This window comes from Pyrgilauda ruficollis, unplaced genomic scaffold (genome assembly GCF_017590135.1).
Source record: "Pyrgilauda ruficollis isolate IOZ18807 unplaced genomic scaffold, ASM1759013v1 scaffold27, whole genome shotgun sequence".
NCBI lineage: Eukaryota > Metazoa > Chordata > Aves > Passeriformes > Passeridae > Pyrgilauda > Pyrgilauda ruficollis.
Window position 1 is genome coordinate 4301273 of NW_024524044.1, and position 18238 is coordinate 4319510.

Here is an 18238-nt window from a genome sequence, read left to right on the forward strand (position 1 = left end):
TTAGACTCTAATAGTTCATCAAAGTCTTATGGCTGAATATATCTCCTGCAATTTCCTTTGTTTTAGGCCATGGGCCAGTTCCTGCCCCACAGGAAGCCACAGTGTGCTAATGGTGGCCAGGGTGGCCTCGGGTGGCCAGCTTACTGGAAACTCCAGTCCACCAGGGATGATCAAACACCCTTCCAGTAAAGTTTTTCACCAATCTGGCCACAAATTTTCTTTCATGGGGAAATCACCAACCAGTGCTCAAACTCCTGAGCCATTCAGTAGCCAGGGCTCAACTGTGACCTGCCCAAGATCCTTCAGAAGACGCCTGAGCAAGCCCAGCCCACGCGGTTGGTGGTGGTGATCTTGTGAAAGTGCCACATTTTGTATCTTCTTGTGTTCCTGATGGCAGGAATGAATTGCCACAAGGGTTCTGGGGGAGAGTTACACGGTGGTTGGAAGAGTCTTGGCATGAATACATCCTTCCAGAGCTGCATCAGTTTATGCAGAGACAACTCTGCAGCAACACTGTCATGCAGAAATGCCAAGTAAATGCTGCAGGGTTTATATCAATTTTTCAGCAGCATCTCTGCAATGAACAACAAAGGCAAAACAGGCATAGAAGTAAAAATATCTCTGATGTGTTCCCTGCATGGACCAGGAAGGGCAAAGGCTGTGCTCCTCAGCCTGTGTGTCATGTCCGGGAAATCCAGGCAGCGCTCTTGGGCGCCTTGCAGGTGTGGATGTCCACCACTTCCAGGCAGTCCTGGCAGCGCACAGCACAGCACCAGTGGAATTTGCACTCGCATTTTGTCATCCTGCTGACGCGGGAGGTGTCGTAGCCCCTCCCGCAGCACATCACCTCACAGCTGTCCATGCCGCGGGAGCTCTGGTTGCACACCCGGCCGGCTGTCCCGAGGGACCCTGCGAAGGGAACGCAGCAGAAGTCAGGAGGCAGACTTTAAGGAAAGACAGGTATAGGAGACATCATTTGCAATGTATTTGATCCTTTAACATCACATCACCCAGGAAAATGCCTATAAAGATAAAATTACTCCCATATTTCCCCTAGGAATCAGGCCTGGAGATGAGGAGGAAGAAAATGGATTAAATACTTTAAGGGTCTGCCTGATTCTGTTAATATCAGCATGTTTTTCTTCATCTTTCCCTGGAACTTTCTTCCCCTCCAGGGAGCAGACACCCTTCCCAAGGCAGTCTTGCACCCAGTCCCCCAGGACTGTCTGAAATGGGATGCCCAGGTGGAGCATCTTCATGGTCTTGGTCTTTGCTGAGGAGCTCTGGGTGTGCCGGAGAGGGCTAGGAGAGAGAAGACCACAGAATTTGGTGGCTGTGAGGGACTCAGTGGGTAAAGTGACTGTGCTGCCAGTGATTAAAGTCTTGCAGAAGTGAGTGCACCAGCACCCCGGGCCTTTGGCATCGCTGTGGTGTCCACCCACAGGCCCCATTCCACCAGTTCAGGTGGCAGCTGAAGAGCTGCTGCTCTGTGTGCCTCTCATCTCTGTGGGGTAACACCAAGGGTTCTTCTCCCCTTTCATGATAACATTAGAAGAAACTAAATTATAGCCTGCCTGGACAGAAAGAGGGAGAGGAACCAATTCACGCCTTGTCATGTTCTTCAAACACCCAGGAGGAGTGGCTGAAATGCCTGTGCCTATATCCACGTGGCACAAAATGGCTCTGTAAGGCACGTCTTAGCATGAACAGCAACTGTGCCACATAGGAGCCACTGTTCATCCAACACAAACTGATTTTAGGGTACGTTTCAGGATCAATACCACAGCTGCTGACAGGTTATTACCACCAAACTGAAAACTTCATAAAAATTAATTGCCTCACCTAATTTCCTATGTAGTGCTATTATGAATCAAATGTGGATATATCCAAAAATTAACATTCTTCTGACATTTTCCATAGACCTGATTACAACTCCATTCTCTTCTTGGGCAAGGTGATATTCCCTAAGTAATGGCTGTGGTCAGTAAATTAACCGGAATTATTTTACAAAGCATATTTGCAGGTGCACACTGAACATGAACAATTTACCTTCTTAAGGAAAACTAATACATGCAAACATTAATTTAAATTTGCATAAGCTAGGATAGCAAACCAATCTTAATTAATAAAATGTAAACTGCAGTTAAATCATAATTATTAATAATTTAGGTTGAATAAATTCCAATTTTAGTTTTTTCCCCCCTAGGGTGAATTTATGGTTGTATGCAGTGATGCTGCTGTCTCAAAGCAGTTTATAACATACAAGTATTCATTGTCTCTCCATCCCTTGCTGTCCCCCAGCATCAGGAAGACTTCATATTATATGGGGGCTGACCCCAAACCACTAATGCAATGAGGAGTCTCATGAACTGGACCAAAGTCACCCTCACAAACTGTGTTTTTTCATCAGACCTACACATAATCCAGCCTCTCAGCCATGGGGGTGCAAATTTTCCTCTTTTTGTATCAAACTTAGGACAGCCTTTAACTGCTGTCCTGGAGAAGTGCTTCAGACCCTAGAACACAGCTTCCCTCCCATGGCCTAGATTCCTGTACTTATTTAAATATTTAAATATTCATTGGGTAGAGGTATACACCCGGAGAGCTTCCCTGTGGAATGGCTGGTTCATGTCTGCTGCAGGCAGAGCAGAAGGGTGTTTGTGGCCCCAGCACAGGCCCCATGGCCCGTCCCGGAGCTGCTCTCCAGCTGCTGAGCCCCTGGCCCTGAGCTGCAAAGGGCTCCTGGCTCAGCACAGCTCTGCTGCACCAGCCAGCCCCACTGAGGGAACCGGCAGAGGGAAGAGAAAACCCACGGAACGGAGCCAGAAACAGGCTCCTGCACCTGCAGCCTGATACATCCCAAATCTCCTTGGGGTCTGGGCACGTTCATGCTGCTGCCTGTGGACCAATGCTCTGCACAACGTCCTTGGGGAAAGGCTGAACAGCACTTCAGAGTAAACCTCTGATATCTGGGGGAGCAGCTCCGCTCCTGGTAACAACCAGCCATGTGGGGCATCAGGCACACCCTGCACCAGGAAACCAGCAGCAACTCCTGCTCCTGGCCTACTGTCCCTACAGCCAGTGCTCACCTGGATCCCCTGCAGCAAGGGGGGAGAGGTGCCCCCAGCAGTGACCCACATGGGCACACACTGCTCCCAGCAAGCCCTCAGCCGTGCAGCTCTCCCTGCACCAGGGAAACTGGCGTAACAGGCAGAGCAGTGATGCCAAGAGGCCTCTCCCAGATCTTTTCTTCAGGAGTCACTCCATGATGGGGGCAGAGAGACTTCCAGAGGCCCCCAGTGCCCCCAGTCCAGGCAAGGCTGAGGAGTCAGGGGGATGCAGCACCACATGATGCACCTATGGTCCACAGGAAACCTGTGGCAGAAGAAAAGCCAGATCCTGCTTCCCAGCCATCACACTCTCCTCCATCCATGAAGCTGAGCAAACAGCTGGGATACCTGAATGTAAGTTCTGCTGTTTGTGTCAGCCCACAGCAATATCCATCACATCCCAGACTGTGCCAAATACAACCAAATTCACAGAAAGGGTTATTAGACATTGGAATGGATTTCCCAGGGAGGGGGTGGAATCACTGGCCCTGGAGATGTTTAAGGAAAGACTTGGTGTGGCACTTAGTGCATGATCTAGTTGTCATGGTGGTGTTCACTCAAAGGTAGGATTTGATGATCTCAGAGGTCTTTCCCAGCCTCATTGATTCTGTGAAGAAAGGCACTTGTCCTGCTCTCTCTGTTCAGACCAAAAAAACATTACAAAGGCCAAGCTTGTGACCCACGTGATTAACACTCTGTATCAGGAATTCACACCAGTGGATTCACACCCTCCACCTCAGCACAACTCCCAACCAGGAGCAGAGTGGGGTCGTGTCATTTGGCTGCTGGGGATGAAGGAAGACCCCATGTTCCCCCACATCCATCAGGAGCTGCCCAGAAAGGTTTGACCACATTCCTCAGCTGAGGCACAAGTTAGTTTCCAAGTCCAAAGTTCTTATTTCCAGATGTAAGGGGAAATCACACAGCACTAAAGGACAGCCTAAGCAGGATGCACCCACTGCTTTCACCACCAGCCACCAGTTTTCACCAGTTTTGCCACCAGCTTCAAAACCAAAGTTATTTCAGCCACTAACAGACAGTCAGAAACTGGTGTCACCTGATGCTGACCACAAAACATCAACATTTACTACACGACTACAACTTAATTATCCACAGATTGTGACAAAAGTGAAAACAAGCTCATACAAAGGCTCAGTTTTTGAGCAAAACCAACCTTTTTTAAAAGTTCAAACAGCACCTTCAAAATGCCTGCAGCTTTTCTAGTGAGAAGGAAAATGAACAATAAGCAGCAGTGAGGAGCCAGACAAATTACTATGCTCATTGGCAGGCCAAAGTGATGAAGGCAGCTGAAGACACTGCACAAAATAAGGCAGAGTTTTCTGCCTGCTACCTGCCATGCACCTCCTCATCACTTACGAGGCAGGGGTAGGTTCTAACTTGTAAAAAGTTTTTTGTACAGCCTCTTTGTTTTTATTTCAGATGTTGGAATTGCCATGCCTACACACATTTTACCTGCCAAAACATTCACAACTTTTCATACTGCCAACTTCACAGCCTGTACATCAAGTCCTTTCTTTTCAGTTTGCACAGTTATTTTTGGAAGTCAACATGTGTTATGTTGAAAAGTATTTTCTTTCCATTCCTAAAGCCCTAAAATATATTTATTAGTATATAATGAGAGCTTTTTCCTTCTACTTCTATTGATTAAAATCTGGTGTCAAGCAATAACATCCATTTCACACACACACAGACACACACATACACAAAGAAAAGCAAAAAAAAAAGTGCAAAACCAGTGAAATCCCCAATGATAGTTTCCTCTCAAGTATTCTTGGGGAAAAAACAATTGAAGGAAATATTCCCAGAAAAGTAGTTCTGGAGCTACTGGATCTTACAGACAACACCCAGTAGAGAAGGGCTGGAGAAAACAGGCAGCACACATTGGAGGCAGATTTCTCTGGAGGGGCTGGGATTTCCCAGGCCAGCACTGAAGAGATGGCCATGTGTTGATAAAAACAACAGTTTACCTAGGATGACTTTTTAAAGCTCTCTGGGATGTTCTATCTCTGTTTCTATCAAATTTGGAGCAAAAATTATTTCAGCAGTTACGTGTGCAGGGTTAAATGAATTCTGAACACTTCTGGAAAATCTTCCTTTGGTCCTTTGTGAAATCTTAAGGCAAGGAAAGAGGTGGTCAGGTTATTACTTTATCTTGCTATTGAGTTACTATTAGTGATTTCCCATATTATACCCTCCCTGAAATCAATTACTCCTCCTTTCCTTTCTAGAGGGAAAACAAACAAACAAACTACATTTTGGGGTGTTCCAGGTATGTATGCCCAGCTCCCCCCTCAGACAGAATGCCAGACCCAGGGTGGAAAGCTCCAGTGGGGAAAGAGAAGGTATCTGCTTTTTTCCTGGGTAAGCTGCTGATGGCAGAATTCTTGAGCACTTTTAACTCACTGGTTCCTATGTGTTAGCACAATCAAGCCACAGATGACACTGGCTTGCACATTTTAGTTTGTGAAGTTGTCTCCTGGTCAAGTCATGATGCTTCATAAGGTTTTCTCTGTGAATCCTGCATTCAGCTCCAACACTAACCAACCTCCAGATAATTTTTTTTCCCTGAAGCATTAAATCAATTTAACTCCCTGGAGAATGATAGGCAGAACTGCATTCAATGACACACTAAAACATTGTGACATTAGATTCAGCTGACACTGAATCCAATACCACTGAGATGCCCCCATCTATTTCCAAACTCTGACTTCCACAATCTCATTTCATTTGCAGTCATTTAATAGGACTGGCACTCTGCAATGCTCAACAGGGCAAACAAAAAACCGAAAAAAATGTGGTGCAGCTGCCAAAATCATCTCCTTTAAAGTCAGATCAGGAGTTTTTGTGTGGTTCTTTCTTTGCTCCATGCAAGCAGCATCCCACCAAAGGTTTACTGCAGTTTTCTAAAAATATGCTCTTCCAAACAGCCACATTCTCTGAATTCTGACCAGCAAAGAAACACCACCTCGGCTTCAGAATTATATTGAGCTGAGCCAAAAAAAAAATCAGACTTTGCCATCTCTGGGCAGGCTTGCCAGTGTCTGGCAAATGCACATAATACACTGTGGTGAAAAATGCCCACTCTCCTCCACAATAATAAGACTGACAGATGAGACTAGGCTTAGTACAAAGCAATTATTAAATGGCTTTTTGACATAGAATTGGGTAGTGTACAAGTTCTTCTTCCAGGGGAAAAGAAATCATGGTTTTTACAATGAATGAGGCAACATCAAGAGATAAATGTTTTGAAAAAATCCTAGTCTGCAAAGTTAATTTCTGCAAGACTCCACAATATGTCCATTTATTCATTTGGATTAGACTTTACAGTATCAGCCACTATTCAAGGAATGGTATGTGTTCATGCAGGTAATAAACACCACCTGCCAAAATAATAAATAACATTTAAAATTATGGTGACGACTCAACTAACCAGAAACACTGTACAATGTAATTGTACTGGATGAAATTCTGCATTCACTGAAGTCAACAGCACATGACCAGGAATTCACATATTGTTCTTATTTAAGTACAGCTGTTTTGCAATGTTTATTCCAAGCAAACTTGGATTGTAAACATGCAGCAGTGCCAAAAAGAGTTGAGCTGCATTGCTATCCAGATACTTATGGATTTGTCATATAGGGTGAAATCTGGTCCATTTACAACCTGTTAATTAGACCCACAACTTCTCTAATACATTACTCAGTCTGCCTCTCTTTTCCAAATTTCTGATTTTCTAGTTGCTAGTTTTTAATTGCCACATCAGGAAATACTATACACAGGTCAAGAGCCGTTAGCAGGTTTCCTGCTGCTCGGCAGTGCCTTGAATTCTGCAACACTGCTAAGTGTGTCTCTATCAAATCTCTGAAGCAGGAAAATGCAGTGTTAACAGCAGCACCAATACTTTATCTGTTGCCACGGGGGTTGGCAGAACTCTTCAGAAGATGTGATGGTTGTCATGGACAGAGCCAACACTGCCTCGCAAAGAGGAATAAACAGCTGTGTCACTCAGCCAAGCGTGCTGTGTCCCACCCACCTCTACTCTTCCATCCACCTGCACGCCCTCCAGCTGCCTCACCCCGTTACCCACAGCTGCCTTGACTGCTGCAAGCAGGGCTGGACTGTCACAGGCTGTACCTCCCACATTAGATGGGGACAGGCACGTCTGCGGCCGGGCTCCACAGCCACATGAGCTGTGGGAATGTGCAGATAAAGGAGGGCACCACAGTGGTAGCATAACAAGGAAAGGAAGCAACACAACAGGAGGTGGCATCAGCAGGACCCAGGGCAGCTCTGGAGTGAGCTGTGTGGCATGAGTGTGGCTGTGCCCAGTATGACCTGCCTCCAGAGCACAACTCAAACTCGTACTGAAAGCAGCTTTGCCTTACAGCACCTCCAGGGCTCCATAGCATCTGGCAGAAACTGCTAAATTACATTAGAACTGCTGGCTATTGTACACCTAGAGACATCAAGAAACTAATGTTCTTGTACTGAGTCTTTCCAAAACATCATCTTTCCTGCTTCCTGCTGGTTACATGCATGGATATATATATATACACACACACACACACACACACACACTCTCAATAAAATTATAATTTTTGACCTTTGAAGTACAAATGTCTTAAATAAAGGCATTCACATGTAATGATAGAGGCTTACCTACATCCCTGTCCCTGATACAGTAGTCTGGAGAGCTCTCAAAGTATACCAGGTCATTCTTAGTTGGCTTCTTAAATTTCTTATTAGCCACAGTGAAACCTGTGCCATCTTGATTCATCACCACCTGAATTGCTCCATTGTATTTCTTCCACAGATAATCTCCTGTTTTCCTGAAGTCTGCCATGGCCAGCCAGCAGGTCCTTAGAGTGCAGGATCCACTCACACCGTGACATTTGCATTCCTGTTTCAAAAACCGCTTCACGGCCTGTTTAGAAATGCACAGGTAAATATAAATATACACAGGTAAAAAAAGCATAATTAATTGCTTCTCAGCCCTTTTCCACCCATCCTGTAATGCCAGGCCTGCGATGGGTCTCCAAATTACGGTCTGTAGTGACACCCACTGGTAGCATCAAGTCATCCCCATGTGGCTGCTCTGCTCTGGCTGCTGGACTCACAGCACACACAATCCCGCCCCGTGGGCTTACCTTCCTGCTGCTGCCCCATCCCGGGCATCGGCGGTCTACAGGGCTAGGACACAGACTGGACAGGAGGAAATGATCAGAAACGGCCAGAATCATTCAGCCCCTTGGGAGGCGAAGGTGCCCCCCTTCCCCATGGTTCCAGCTGCAGGATCACCATGCTGATCCTCTGTCCCTCTCCAGCTCCATGAAGCTGCCCTTTACCCTGAACAGCGTTTCAAATATTGCCCAGAAATTCATAGGCATTTCATATTTAAATTATTTTTAAAAGGCTGTGTAAAGCATTGTACCTGCGCTAGGCATCAGACCTATGGAGAATTTTAAAATACAGTATACTTAAAATGCTTATCCAGATTTAACAAACATTTTAGAATAAGATCTTCATTAGTTTGCCTTGGGGAGATCACCCTTATCATTAATTTAACATCTGGATAGTATTAATGACATTTCAGCTTCATCTCAGACATTTAAGCTATCTGTATGATGTTGGAGAACAACAGATGGGTTCATAGGCAGTAAATAATTCATTCCTAATTATGTAGATATGGATATTTGATCTACAAATATTATGCCTTAAGGGCTCATGAAATATAAACTTTTTAGAGTTTGTACAAGAGGAATGTCATCGTGGGAGGAAGGTATGAGAGAGGAAACCTCCATGATTATAAGTGAGATTGATGCACAGTGGGGCAGCCTTTTCCAGTCAAGCACTTAGTAATAAAGTGAGAATGTATTATAAAACCAAAGGACTTTCAATTTTCTTTCCAACTTGTAAATGATACAACTACTTCAGAGAAGTCACTGGCATTCCCACAGTCCCATGTCATTGCCATATCACAAATCTGGGATTTAAGCAGATGCTTGGTTTTAATTATCTGAGCAGAAATCAATTTAACTTCTTGTATGTTTAAAACAACTTTTTGGAATAGGGGAAGAAGCACATAGGAATATGGTCTCTTTTTGTCAGTAAAGTTCCTATACTGATATACAGCATATTATGTTCTATGACTCATATGGGAATATTAAAAATATTTGTTCTATTTCTATTTTAATTAGCACAGTTGAAATAGTCTAGTTTTAAAAGACATATATCCACACCCCTTATGGGGGAAAGAAAAAAACAAGGGCACAGGTGGCCTTACCCAGGTCAAAATGCCAGGCTTGTGGGCAGCTGAGATGGTGAGATCCCTGCAAAGCTAAACCTACACTACTGCACTGTAAATACAAAACAGTGTCTCTGCCCATAAAGCAGGTCCTAGAGCATATGAGAACATATTCACTATTTTTATATTTAGTAAAATTTCTTTATCTTTTTTTAAATATCTACCTTACCAGTACTATCTAAGTATTTGGCAGAGGTGTTTTTTAAAAACTTAAAAATAATAAGGTACTCAAATAATACAGAAAGTACTTCCCACCATGGAACTTATTTGCCCCTAAAAAATCTTTGTGTTGTCGACTTCAGCCTCTTTTGGACAGTAGCAGAAACATGACCACAGTACTGCATGTGCCTATCACCGACCTGAATAGCCTCATCTGCCTACATTACATATTAATTATACCTGCTGGCAATAAGCAGGTGAAGGAAAGACGCTAAAGAACAAAAATTTTTCAGGAAAATCATCTACTTCCCGTACAAAAATCAATCAGAATACAAACTTAATTCCTATTAAATATACAATAAAGAAGACATTAGGGAAGATTTTATGTATTAAATATATATAAAGATAAGACACAAAAAGTCTCTACAAATAATTCCAGATGTGCTTGGTCTAGCACAATAAAATGTTATTTTCTGTATTTCAGATGTCATGGGAGCAGCACATTTTTAACATGTTTTAAAAAATGAAACAGCATATTCCAGTTTCATGCACCATTCTTACACTTTATAGCTACCACCACAGAATGTTAGTGTAGATATTCCTCAGCCCTTGCACCAGAGGTGAGCAACTACTCCTTCTACTCACCTTCAGTGTGAAGGTAAAGAGTTTTTTAGTTGAAATTCAGGAATAGTATTTTCATACAATGTTTAGGAAAGGGGTTGCAGGTCATGCACCGAGGCCATTGCCTTTTGGAGGGACATGGATTTTGGATTTTTTTTCTTTAAAAGTAGTTACCTTTTATCTCTGCTCACTTTGTGATTAAGTTTACCGTATACATACAGAAACGGACAGAATAGTTGTTTTGGTTTTTTTTTCTCAAGAGTTATTTTGGATTTGCTCTTTGTCAAGCCTGTTCTTCAGTGTGATCTTCAGCCTCTCTTAGGAACTTGTATTCTGTATTAATGAAAAAATAAAACTCCTGCTTATATAAGAACTAGGCTCAAAACAAAACCTCCATCTAAACTGATCCTGCAGCTCAGACTCCTGCTTGACTACAACAGGAATACTGTTAGGCAGTTGAATTCAGTCTGTTTTTAGATCTCTGTCACACTGAACCTCCAAGGAAGATAGAAACAGCAGCTCAGGCTCCTGCTCTTCCTGTGTTTCCTCATAACTGCTGAGACCAGACAGCAAGAGCCAAGCATTAACTGCCCCAGACACAACAGAGTTGTCCAAGAACATCTCTAGGCATCTATTGCATGGACACCCACCTTCCTTCCAGCTCTGTTGTTGTGAAGGTTCATCAGTGCCCTGGCATCTTTTCCTTTCCGTTCTTTGGCATCCACAAAGGCTCTGGCAAATTTAAGGCCATAGTCAATGTTATCACTGCAGCCACCCCAGTCAAAATGGCCCTTGCTGTCCTTGGCAGAGCCTTTCTTCTTGGGATCACAGGAGCAGGATTTCAGCTCCCCTTGGCTACATGCCCTGGTGATGGCAAAAACAACTCCAGCAGAGGAAATGGCATGTACAAAAGCAGACTCTCGACTACCTGAAACAAAAAAAAGTCACTTTAAATATCATTGGGGTGGCTACTTTGAGTGGCTGTCCTATATCCAAGACAGTTAGGCTGGACTTTTTTGCAGAGCAAAAGATAAACTAGGCTGAAATCACACAAATACACACTCCCTGGAGCCAGAATTAGTCATGGCTTAAGCTTGGACCCCTCCCTGGTAAAAGCTCATCAATATAGTGTTAGAGTTGGAAAACATTAAACATTTGCTTCTGATATTGATTCATATACTTTCATGGATCAGTTGTTTTGTACAGATATGTGAATAGGACAGCTGGTATTCCTATCATGTTTCACGAATTTAGAAAAATATATGAAGTGCTATGCGAAAGATAAGTTTAAGAAATTATTAAATAGGGACACTAAAACAACATGCACATTGCAAAATACTGCAAGTAACTCTTGAAACTAGATTTTTCTCTCCTGAAGCTCTTGGAATAGACCTTCCTGCTTAAAATGTGCTAGGGAGAAAACTTGGGTGTTATTTTCTGAAAAATAAGTTAATATTAGGTTTTCTGCCGAGAATCCAGCCTGTAACCATAATTCACACAAATAAGTTCCATTAAATCAATGGCACCGCTTGTGTCATGCTTGAGGCAGGATTTGGTCTGGCAGCTGTGACTTCTTCATGCCAGCTGCTCTGGCAGCTTTCCCATCTCCTAACCAAGATACTTTATTATACCAAAGATTATCTGAATTTCTGCACTATACCTACTCATAGGCAATTCGGTACATATTTCAATGTAATAATTGCTTTTATTTTGAGATGCAGTAGTTTACAATACAGAGCTACATTACACTGCCACAAATCTATTTATGGTAATGGAAATATTTTCCTACTTTTAAAGCTTTTAACACAGGAAGAACGACAAGCAGATTTTTTGTGCAATATGTAAGACAACTAGCAGTGAGAGAGACCTCTTTGCAGGGCTTGTAAGCCTTAAGCAATGTTAGCACAGTAAAAGAGGACCCCAAAGACAAATGTTAACAGTGACTTTTTTGTAGAGGCAGAATTACACCATGGAACTTATTATTTAGTATTTCAATTGCAGTACACCAATATGTTTAACTTATGAATGGGCCCTCAACTTCCACATGCTGTGCAAGCCTTTTGCAAATGGCAGCTGGGCAAACCATGCCTTCCCTACACTGCCTTCAAAATCAGGCAGAAGTTGCCATGGCTTGCTAGAAATCATGCTCTTTTGAAGACTTATTTCTGAGAAAACTTATTCAGAAATATCAAAAATTTGCAAAATGTTAATTAAAAAGAAACACTGGATATTGTTGGAAGAGAAAGGGTTTATTTGAGTTTATTGAACTCAATTTTATTAGAGCACTATCAAGCTACATTTCCATGGCAATCACAGCCCGATCAGCCTCAGTGCAGAGCTCAGAAGCCTGATGCTGTCATTCTCTCACATGAGCCAACAGTGAAAACTTCACTTTTGGAAAAACTGCATTTTTACTTTTTTTATTAAATAGCCTCATCATTATTAGGCTATGTTCTGCCAGACATGTTTTCCTGAATATCAGACAAACCTCACTGAAAACTTCAGCCTATGGGTGACGTTACTGGTTACTCACAAATAATTGCTAAGGGAACATGAACATGAAGCTGGTTACAAGAAGAGATGGCTTACCAGCAGCAGAACCGAGCACGGAATGAAAATCCCCCTGCTTGGGCCAGTGTGCCCAGTGTCTGCCATCCTCCTCTCCGTCCCCACCGGTGGGGCAATGGTCCCAGGGTACTTTCCTACTGCCCTCCTTGCAGGTGCCACGCTGCTCACTGTTTAGAATGACGCTGGGCACATTCCAGGGACACAAGTGCCAGGGCAGGGTCAGCCACACTGGCTGGGCACCAAGGAAGGCCATGTGCACAGGGTGAGGCACTCGGTGGAAAGTGCTGCAGTTACTAAGAATCTCAGCTGGTTTATCCCGCGGGTAAGGACATTCTGACACAGTAACAAATACCAGCCACGTCTTTGACTCAAAAGGGCCACTTTTGAGATCTGAAGACTCACTAGATGCCTTACTCCGACCTTTAGATGACACGTCCCTGCTTAACCATCCTCCCTCAGGGCGGGAAGCACAATGTTGCTCCCTCAGCTTCTCGGCGGCTGCACAAGCCGGGCTCACCTCTATCAGATGCGTGTGCCCTGCCCCTCTCTCTCCGGGGCCTGACCCGAAATGCCGCAGTGCCTGGAGGCCAGGGCTGCCCTGCTCACCCCGCACACAGCACGGCCCTGGAGGCACTGCACCCTGCTGCTGCGCCTTCCCGGAGAAATGATCAGCGGGAATCCGCCTGCAGGAGGAACTGTCTCCTGCCATCCCAAGGCACGAGGCTCCCGTTTGCTGCCCCTCACAGCAGGGCCCATCCCAAGTCCTGGTATCCTGAGGCTGGGCTGTGATGGAAAGTCTTCTGTCCTGCTGCCACATTCTGATGCCTCAATTTCCCTGCACGCCTTAATATGTGGGTTTGATATCCATTATACACCAAAAAAAAAGAGAAATTGGGAGCTGCAGAGCCAGTTCTTAATATGCCAAAACCCCACACTGTCTCTCCTTGATTTGATACAGGTTTTTAAGCAATACAGATATTCACATTATCATATATGCTGTTCTGCTGTCCGTGAGACCCTAAAATAACTTTGCATGTCCTCTTACTTTCCTCCTGAAACATAAAACCAAGCTTCACCCTTGCTAAGGATGAAGGATACAGGAGGATGGCCACCGCTTCTCATCGTTCCCGCACACTGCCCAGGGGGTGCCAGCCCCAAGACAGCCCCTGTTACCCTTGTGAGGAACACTTGTACCCTCACTGTCTCTCCACAGCCCCTTCTACCCTCGGGCCGTGGGCTGTGTGCCCCACCCCAGCCGGCGGCAGCCCGTCCCTCAGCCCGGCGCGGCACTCACTGCGCAGCAGGACGCGGCCGAGCAGGCGCTGTCCCCGCTCCAGGGCGTTGCAGTCCCAGCGGTGCCGGCGGAACTGGTGCTGGCACTCGGCCGTCCAGGCGGCCACGCCGCGGCCGATGGAGAGCATGGCCTCGGGGTGCCGCCGGCACAGCTGCCGCTGCCGGCTCACCAGGCCCGGCACGTTGTCGCACATCACCCGCGAGGAGCCCACGGCGCCCATGTACCTGCGGGAGGGAAGGGGCAGGGCAGCACCGGGGGCCCGCGCCGACCCCGAGGGAAGCAGGGTGCTCAGCGCCCCGGAGCCCTCGTCCGGCGGGTCCCGAGCTGCAGCTACCTCTGCCTTTTTGATGGAAATCCTTTACAAGTAGTCATCGACCCTGTGTTTTTTTTAATAACGTGAAGCATTCGGGAGAACCCCAAGCCCCGCTATTGCAGCTCCGTGCAGTACTTAACAAAAAAAAAAAAAACAAAAAAAACCTTGAAAAAATTAAATTACATCATCTGTATCCAGATGGTCTCTATTAGTCCTGAAACGTTTCGAAAGGTACCTTTCATAAAATCCAAACTTCTATAGGTGTCTTTTGAAGGGATCAAACAGAAGAAAATGTCCTTTTCTTGAATTTTCATTATTTTATACGATCGTTAATGCCGTAACTTCTAAAAAATATCGCATTTAGAAGACACCATGACAAAAAGCCATCACAATAAATAACGTTTATACGACTAAGGACACAGATAGTCGTTTTATTGAAACATGCCCAGTCTGATAAATCGGGCTTTAATCGCGCATCAGCCAGAGTCAAGGTTAGATGTGTTCCCCAGGATTACAAGAAGGGGTTTAACTCCTCTCCTACACCACGACTGGCCTTGGTTGGGGTCCCCAGTTTCAGGGGCAGGTTTATGTTTCCATTCTAACGCGTTGTGCAGCGAGCTGCCTGACATCAGCTATCACTTGAGGCCGGGCCCTGCCGGGCTCTCAGCCCTCTGCTCTGGCAGTTTGCAGTTCAGCGAGGACTGTGAAGGAGGGAGGGGCGGGGGAGGGCGAGGAAGAAGGAAAAAATAAATTAATAATAAAAAAGTAGCGCCGCTGCAGCCAATTCCCAGCGCCGCCGGGGCGCGGAGGGGCGGCTGCCAGCAGCGGCGGGCGGCAACCCGCGGCCCTGGGGCGGATTCCCCTCCCGCCTCCCTGCCCTCCTCCCTGCCCTCCTCCCGCTCCCTCCGCGGCCCCGGGCGGTGCCCGCTGCCCCCGCCGGGCCGGGTACCCCCGCACCGCTGCCCAAGCCCCGGGTAGCCCTCGCAGCTGCGCTGTGCTTAGGCGGAGGTCGGAGAGTCGGGGTGTGGAAGGAGGTGCCGGGACCGTCTAATCCGCTCGCTTTAAGGCCGGACTTTCTGGACCGGAGCAGTGGGAGCAGCGAGCTCCGCTTCTGCGAGACTAAGAGGGAGAGGCTTCCCCCACCTTCCCTAAATCACCATTAATCCGACCCCACCTTCCCCAAGAGCAAATAAAAATTTCTGGAATTGCACAGCTTACCACCATGAGGAGGTGACTGGTGGGGTCGCCCAGACCAAGACCAAGGGAAGAGACCACCAGATCCGAGGGAGAAAGTTCATGTTAGAAACGCTTCGGTCCACATCAGGTCAGTTGCGGGGGGCAGAAGAAATCCCATGGAGCAACAAGGACGAGCAGGGGCAAACGCAGCTTGAGGGCTACTTCTTTCCCGTGGGTCAAGCACCTTCGCATCCCTACGCGCGATCGCCAGGCTTACCGATCCCCAGCCGGGATACGAGGGATACCAGTTGGTGCACCACTCTGGATTCCTCTCGGTTCGCCCTGCACCAAATCCCTCAGGACATGGAGTTCAGCCCCGCTCCCATCCTTCATCTTTGCCCCGATCCAGCTCTTCCCTGCAGTCACGGCAAAACTGAGGGGCTGGTGTGGGCTGCTCTCAGACTGGGTGGGTTCTGCTTTGGTTGGTGTTTTTTTTTCCTCTGAAACTCTGATGGATGAAATGATGTCAAGAGACACTGGGGGAAGAGGAGGAGGTAACACCTCTGATTAGGCAAGGAATCCCGAGGAGCCAGTTGCTTTCCAATAACCCTACAAGCAGACAGTGAGTTCAAACCCGCCAGCAGATGCTACGAGACCTGCTGCGGAGCCGGCGGCGGCCCCGGCAGGCTGTTACAGACCGGCAGCACTTGGCACCTTCTCGGGATTTGGCACGACGGTAATTCATGGCTCGGTACGCGCACCCGCGAACACCGAGCACGGAATGGAACAGCGATCGGTGCTAGCAGAGAGGCAGAGCAGTCCCGCTATAGGGTGGACACCGCCCGGCCGCCTCCCCTCGCCACGGGCCCCGCAAAGCCGGGCCGGCTTCTCCGCGGACACCGGCGCCGGGACGCCTCCGCCCCAGGCGTCCCTGCGCAGCCCCGCACCGCGGGGACTCCCGGCCCGTGGGCTCCCACCGCGGGACGGGCTGCGCGCCCCATCGCGCCCGAATCCCGGGATGGGGGAATCCGCCGCCTCCGCACCGCGCCCGGCCCGAGAGGCGACTGACGGTCCCCGCCCGAGAGAAGGGTGATGCGGCCGGGGCTGGAAGCAAAGTCAAGAATAAGGGATTTAGCAACTTTTTCACTTCGTATCATCTCTGCACAGCAAATACAGGGTAACAAATATTCCAAACAACGAACACTCATTATCAAATAGCTGAAGATGCCCCGCTTCCGAGACCGCATTCGTTGGCTGCAAAAAAGACAAATAAATGCCCAAGGTTGCTAAGTGAGTTAGGGACTACATAGCTCTCGTTACTAAAAGAAGCCTGCAGTTGTTAACTCCAGGTGAAAATCCTGGAAGAGCAGGCAAGGAAGCACCCTTTAAGAGCTGTTCTCCAGGCTGCGGTTACAGCAATTGTCGTGTTTCTCGGTACAACTTCCCAAGATCCCAGACATTGAACTAGATGTAGGCACCATTTCAGAAAGAAAATGCAAAACACAGAATTATGTGAAGTTCTGAGGTGCTAACATTCACCCACTACTAACTTAACCTGAAAGAAGTACCCCAAACAATCCTCAGAAATCAACACCAAACTACCATCCACATCTGCTATGTCAAAATCTTTTGACTGCAAAGGCTTCCGAGTAAGAATAATTGAAGCTTGGGACATATGAATGCTTCTACAACAGTACTTGCCCAGAGGCAACTACAGCTACTCTTACTAACTCCAGCAGGTCTTAAAAGCAACAGATGAGCATTCAGTACCTATTTGATAAAATGTAATCAGTGTAAAAACACTCCCAATTTTTTAGCTGCTGGCCAACTTATTTCTTACATTTACAATACATTTTGGATCAATTAACAGGGCAGAGAAACACCAGTGAGGACAGCAAATTCCAGCAGTACTTTAGACACGTACAAAGAGATGCTGCAATCCTCCCTACTACCAGCTTTGTCAGGCTTGCAGTAAAAAGCTGACTTAGAATTTCTCGTACACTTCTGTGTTAACAGGAGCTCCTTTACCTGTGGCTACTGCATTAGTGGCCTTATCAACGATATCCTTTTCCCCTCCATTAGTCATTTACCCCATCTGCATTCCAACTTTATTGCTATTCAGATTCTTTCTCCAACACCTCCACTTTGTGCCGGCCCTACAGAAGTTCACTTTGGATCCATTATTTCTACTAAGAACCACACTCTCATTATAGAGAATGACAAAACAGGCAAGTTTGGAAAGGAACCTGGGGAACCACACTGGTTTTGCATGGCCACATTTAGGTAGCAGGTGGCCATAGGGGTGGTTTCTGTGCAAAGGTGCTAGAAGCTTCCCACATGTCTGACAGAGCCAATGTCAGCCAGCTCCAAGATGAACCTGCCACTGGCTAAGGTCAAGCCCAGTGATGGTAGTTGCACGTGTGGGACCACTATTTGATAATGCAAAAAACCCCTCTGGCAACAGCAATTGTGCCGAAGAGGGTGTTAGACAGCATGAGAGGAACAGCTGTGGAGACACCCAGGCCAGTGAAGAAACAAGGGGGAGAAGGAGCTCCAGCTGCCAGGGCAGATTCCCAAGCAGACCACAGTGAGTCAGGCTGGGCTCTTGCAGCCAACAGAGATCCATGGTGGAGCAGAGATCCACCTGCAGTTCACAGAGAAGCCCATGCTGG

At 46.6% G+C, this 18238-nt stretch overlaps 1 protein-coding gene across 1 annotated transcript; it reads right to left on the reverse strand.

The window, feature by feature from the left end:
* Positions 1-679: 679 nt before the first annotated feature.
* WNT2 (Wnt family member 2) lies at positions 680-15688 on the reverse strand. The gene is made up of 5 exons (XM_041471500.1): positions 15609-15688; positions 14078-14301; positions 10866-11143; positions 7791-8055; positions 680-909 (listed from the first exon to the last, which is right to left on the reverse strand). Exons 1-5 carry the CDS (start codon positions 15686-15688, stop codon positions 680-682), a joined length of 1077 nt encoding a protein of 358 aa, XP_041327434.1.
* Positions 15689-18238: the final 2550 nt, after the last annotated feature.

Excerpts from the sequence above, each read along its gene's own strand:
- WNT2 (XM_041471500.1), bottom strand. The coding sequence starts at position 15,688 with ATGAACTTTCTCCCTCGGATCTGGTGGTCTCTTCCCTTGGTCTTGGTC. Across the intron at positions 14,302-15,608 it reads CCAGTCACCTCCTCATGGTG|GTACATGGGCGCCGTGGGCT; the intron begins GTAAGCTGTGCA and ends TCCCTCCCGCAG. Across the intron at positions 910-7,790 it reads TATCAGGGACAGGGATGTAG|GGTCCCTCGGGACAGCCGGC; the intron begins GTAAGCCTCTAT and ends TTCCCTTCGCAG.